This window comes from Mandrillus leucophaeus, unplaced genomic scaffold (genome assembly GCF_000951045.1).
Source record: "Mandrillus leucophaeus isolate KB7577 unplaced genomic scaffold, Mleu.le_1.0 Scaffold208, whole genome shotgun sequence".
Lineage (NCBI taxonomy): Eukaryota > Metazoa > Chordata > Mammalia > Primates > Cercopithecidae > Mandrillus > Mandrillus leucophaeus.
Window position 1 is genome coordinate 1,457,014 of NW_012102121.1, and position 4,190 is coordinate 1,461,203.

At 44.3% G+C, this 4,190-nt stretch overlaps 1 protein-coding gene across 2 annotated transcripts in view; it reads left to right on the forward strand.

The window, feature by feature from the left end:
- UBE2R2 (ubiquitin-conjugating enzyme E2R 2) overlaps positions 1-4,190 on the forward strand; it is a 118,490-nt gene continuing 114,300 nt past the window's right edge. For both annotated transcript variants that reach the window (XM_011980027.1, XM_011980028.1), the window contains exon 1: positions 1-199. In XM_011980027.1, coding sequence (XP_011835417.1) covers positions 23-199 — 177 coding nt within the window. In that variant the 5' untranslated portion in view covers positions 1-22. The remainder of the gene's footprint in view (positions 200-4,190) is intronic.

A 4,190-nucleotide genomic window follows, 5' to 3' on the forward strand; every position in this document is an offset into this window, starting at 1 on the left:
CGCCGCCGCCGCCGCCGCCGCGATGGCCCAGCAGCAGATGACCAGCTCGCAGAAGGCCCTGATGCTCGAGCTGAAATCCCTGCAGGAGGAACCGGTGGAGGGCTTCCGGATCACCCTGGTGGACGAGTCCGACCTCTACAACTGGGAGGTGGCCATCTTCGGGCCCCCCAACACCCTCTACGAAGGCGGCTACTTCAAGGTACCCTCACCCCCGCTCCCGGACCCTGCCTCCGCGGCCGAGGCCTCCGGCTCCCCGCCGCTTTCTGCCGTTCCTGGGACCAGGAGTATGAGCACGGGCCAGTGGAGGGGGCTCCTCACCCCGGCAGCCCCCTCCCCCATCCGTGGAGGCAGGAAGGCCTTGCTCGCCGAGTGCCTTTTCTTTGTCATGGGGGCGGGGGCGCGGGCGAGGGCGGGAGGGCAGGCTGCATCGGGAAATCGGAGAGTCTCTCTGGTTAGGGTAGTGGCTACAGGCGCAGGAGGCCGTCTTTGTTTCCCCAGCTGAGGGCGGGTGGAAAGAGCGGTGGTCTGTCTGTGCTTTCTCGTCCTCCCGTCGGAACCCCTCCCTGCGCAGGCTGGAACTGCCCCAGAGGGCAGGGTGACCTGCACCGACTGGATTGGACTTTTCTTTTTTGGGGGGTGGGGGGTGAAGGTGGGGGAGGGGCACCAGCTTGTCATTTAAGAAGCTGCCGAGTGCCCTGACATTTTGAGGATTTGTTGGACTTCTTGGGTAGTAGTAGTGCCAACTTTGCATTCCAATGGGTGGTGGTGAAGAATGGGACCCTAGGGGTGGTTAAAAAAAAGGGGTGCCCGCGTCGTCTTGTCATTATCCTTTTCGGGGAACTTTAACCCTCTTTCCGTTCACATTCTCTGCTTACCTCAGTCACTGGTTCTTTCAAAATGCCCTTTGTCCTCACCGTGCCACCAAGTTTGCCAGCCTTTTTTTCTACAGGTAGAAATATCCACAGAGGGTGGAACGAGTCATGTAGGGAGATTGATAGCTTCCCACTTTCAGAGACAAAATTGAAACCTTCTCAAGTGGTTAACTCTAGCTAAAGGGGTGGTCTCACAGGTGACAAGTATCTGAGGCGAGATCGCTTCTCTGGGTGGGATATATGTTTGCTTAGCGACCACAGACATTGTTTCTATTGTTTCATATGGTTTTAGAACAGTGGTTATTCTAGAATCTAATTTTTTTTTTTTTTAACTCCAAGGTAGTTAACCTGGAGATAATGAGTGTTTGTTTTGTTTTGTTTTTACTTGAGTGTTTTTGCAGGGAGGAATCACAGATTGAAAGTTTGAATGTTTTAAATGATGCGGGCAGAGACAGAGGAAATGAGTGCTTAGGAATCCATTTAGTTTTATTTTTTTATTTCCAAAATTAAGTAAAATAGGCCAGTGAGTCAATTTTAGTTTGGAAGGGAGGGGTTATCTTGGCACAAGTTTTAAATGAGTATCTTAGTCATGTAGTTGTGATGTGTATTTTTAGGACTACCCAATTACTTAACTCTTGTTTTCTACCCTTCTAAAGGTGGAAACCTCAGTTTTATGCTTGAAATTAGGTCAACTTTATAGGAGATGGGATTTATACAGGAATGTTTAATATTCGCTACTGTGATAGTCACTGAATACTTAGAAAAAGCACGTTTTTAGAATATTACGTAAGTGCGGTACCCCTACCGACTGTTAGGCTTCATCTTTTGTGGTCAGCCTACCCTATACTTTTCAGATGGAGGAATTTAAAATTTCTAAGAAAACGTGCAAGTTATTAGTAATAAAGTGGGAAGGTATTGCTGTGTTTATGTTAAGCATATTCTCTGTTGTCAGATATAAATTTTTATGCATACTGGAAAAATGAGTTGTACAAAATTGAATCTATGTGATGCCTTTCTTTTTTTTTTTTTTGTGAGACTGAGTCTTGCTCTGTCACCCTGGCTGGAGTGCAGTGGTGTGATCTTGTCTCAGTGCAACCACTGCCTCCCAGGTTCAAGCGATTCTCCTGCCTCAGCCTCCCAAGCAGCTGGGACTACAGGTGCACACCACCACGCCCAGCTAATTTTTGTATTTTGGTAGAGATGGGGTTTCACCATATTGGCCAGGCTGGTCTCGAACTCCTGACCCTGTGATCAGCCCACCTTGGCCTCCCAAAGTGCTGGGATTACAGGCGTGAGCCACCGGCCCGGCCATGATGCCTTTTCTGACAAAGCATTGTTTAGCAAAATCTGCTGGCTAATGTTAGTGGAATAAAGTTTACTTTCCAAAAAATGTCATTGTTTGGTACAACCGATATTTAAAGTAAATAAATGGTTACTAGTTAGAATAATCTCACTCCAATACAGTTAAAAACAACAGAAAAAAAAAAAAAACTTGTACATGAGAGAAAATAATGGGTTGCAAATTGTAATATTTGTGTGTAAGTCTGGGAAAGGAGTGTGGAGAACCCTGTCTGTTCGAAATAGGTAGTATGGAAGGATTCCTTGTGTTCATACACTTATTTAAATTAAATGCTTCTGAACTTCAGTCCTTATTTAAAAAGAACGATTTAATCTCCTGCTTTGCGACATTAGATTTCTTAAGCTTTAAGTCTTTTTACCTTTAATTCTGACATGTTTGAAAATTTGTAAACAGGTTTCGTGGTTTAGTCTTGTGTGAGAAGTTTGTTCGATTTTATTTTCTACTACTTTTTCCCTTATTATATGGCCTTTTATCCCATTAGTCCTTCATTAGAAAAAGGCAAATTTATGGTCATGAACAGTTAATACTGGGGATATGTTTAAAACCATTGCTTTTGTCTTAGGACAGGGCTTTTAGTGTGTTTCACTACAGCTGCAGTTAAAAGTTGGCACAAAGCTTTCCCTACCATACTACTCTTCTCCCTTATTAAATGTTAGTCCTTGAATATTTAGTACCATTTATTTTCAAGTTAAACTCTTTTCCCTTTTTGGCATAGTCATTTGTGAAGGCAGTGGGACTGCCAGTCATTCTTTACATTTTTCATACCGTAACTCCTTTAACTTTTATATTTATGAAAAGGTTTCTAACTGATCTTTTTCACTCTGAAATAGTTGGCTCTTGTCTCTTAATCACAGGATCTGCGTTGGGAGATTTGTGAGACCTGTATTTCACATACTTTTTTGATTCATCCTGCTTTTGCTTATTTAATATCTCCAATCTGTGTGATTCTTAGCTTTGGGCCATATAGATATAGAATGAGCAAAGATAGTTTTCTTCTGTCCATGCTGAATACTATACAATCTTTTTTGGCCTTACTATCTTTTTGTCTAGTTTCTTATTTTGCTACCATGGAGCAAATCGGAATTTTATTGTTACTAGAAAAATAAATTGTTGGTCAAGTCAGTAGCTAATGAAGACTTTTAACAAGTTCACCCCTTTTTTTTGAAAGGAACTTTTTCAGGGTCTTGCTCTGTCACTCAGTTTGGGGTACAGTGGTGTGATCATGGCTCACTGCAGCTTCCACCTCCTAGGCTCAAGCAGTCCTCCCACCTCAGCCCCCTGAGTGGCTGGGACTACAGGCGTGACTACACCCGGCTAATTTTTTTTTTTCTTCAGTATTTGTTAAGTTAGGTGGGGTCTCACTGTTTTGTCCAGGCTGGTCTCAAACTCCTGGGTTCAAGGGATCCTCCCTTCTCAGCCACCCAAAGTGCTGGGTTTACCTGTGTGAGCCACCATGCCCGGCTGGAACTGTATTTTCAAATAACTCCTGCTAAGGACTGTAGCTTAGTGTGGGTGTTTTAGTACTGAACCTCCTTAGAACTTTTGCATTATTTATCTAAAGCATTATAGCAGTGAGTCTAGAGTCAGAAAGAGTGCCTCTTTTATGATATGCACAACAACTTTTTTTGAGACGGAGTCTCACTCTGTTGCCAGGCTGGAGTGCAGTGGCACGATCTTGGCTCACTCTAACCTCTGCCTCCTGGGTTCAAGCAATTCTCCTGCCTCCTGGGTTCAAGTGATTCTCCTGCCTTAGCCTCCTGAGTAGCTGGGATTACAGGCGTGTGCCATGAAACCTGGCTAATTCTTTTTGTAGTTTTAGTAGAGACGGAGTTTCGCCATGTTGGCCAGGCTGGTCTTGGACCCCTGACCTTAAGTGATCTGCCCATCTCAGCCTCTCAAAATGTAATCACAGAGGCCTGAGCCACCACTCCTGACCAACTTTTTTTTTTTTTTTTTTT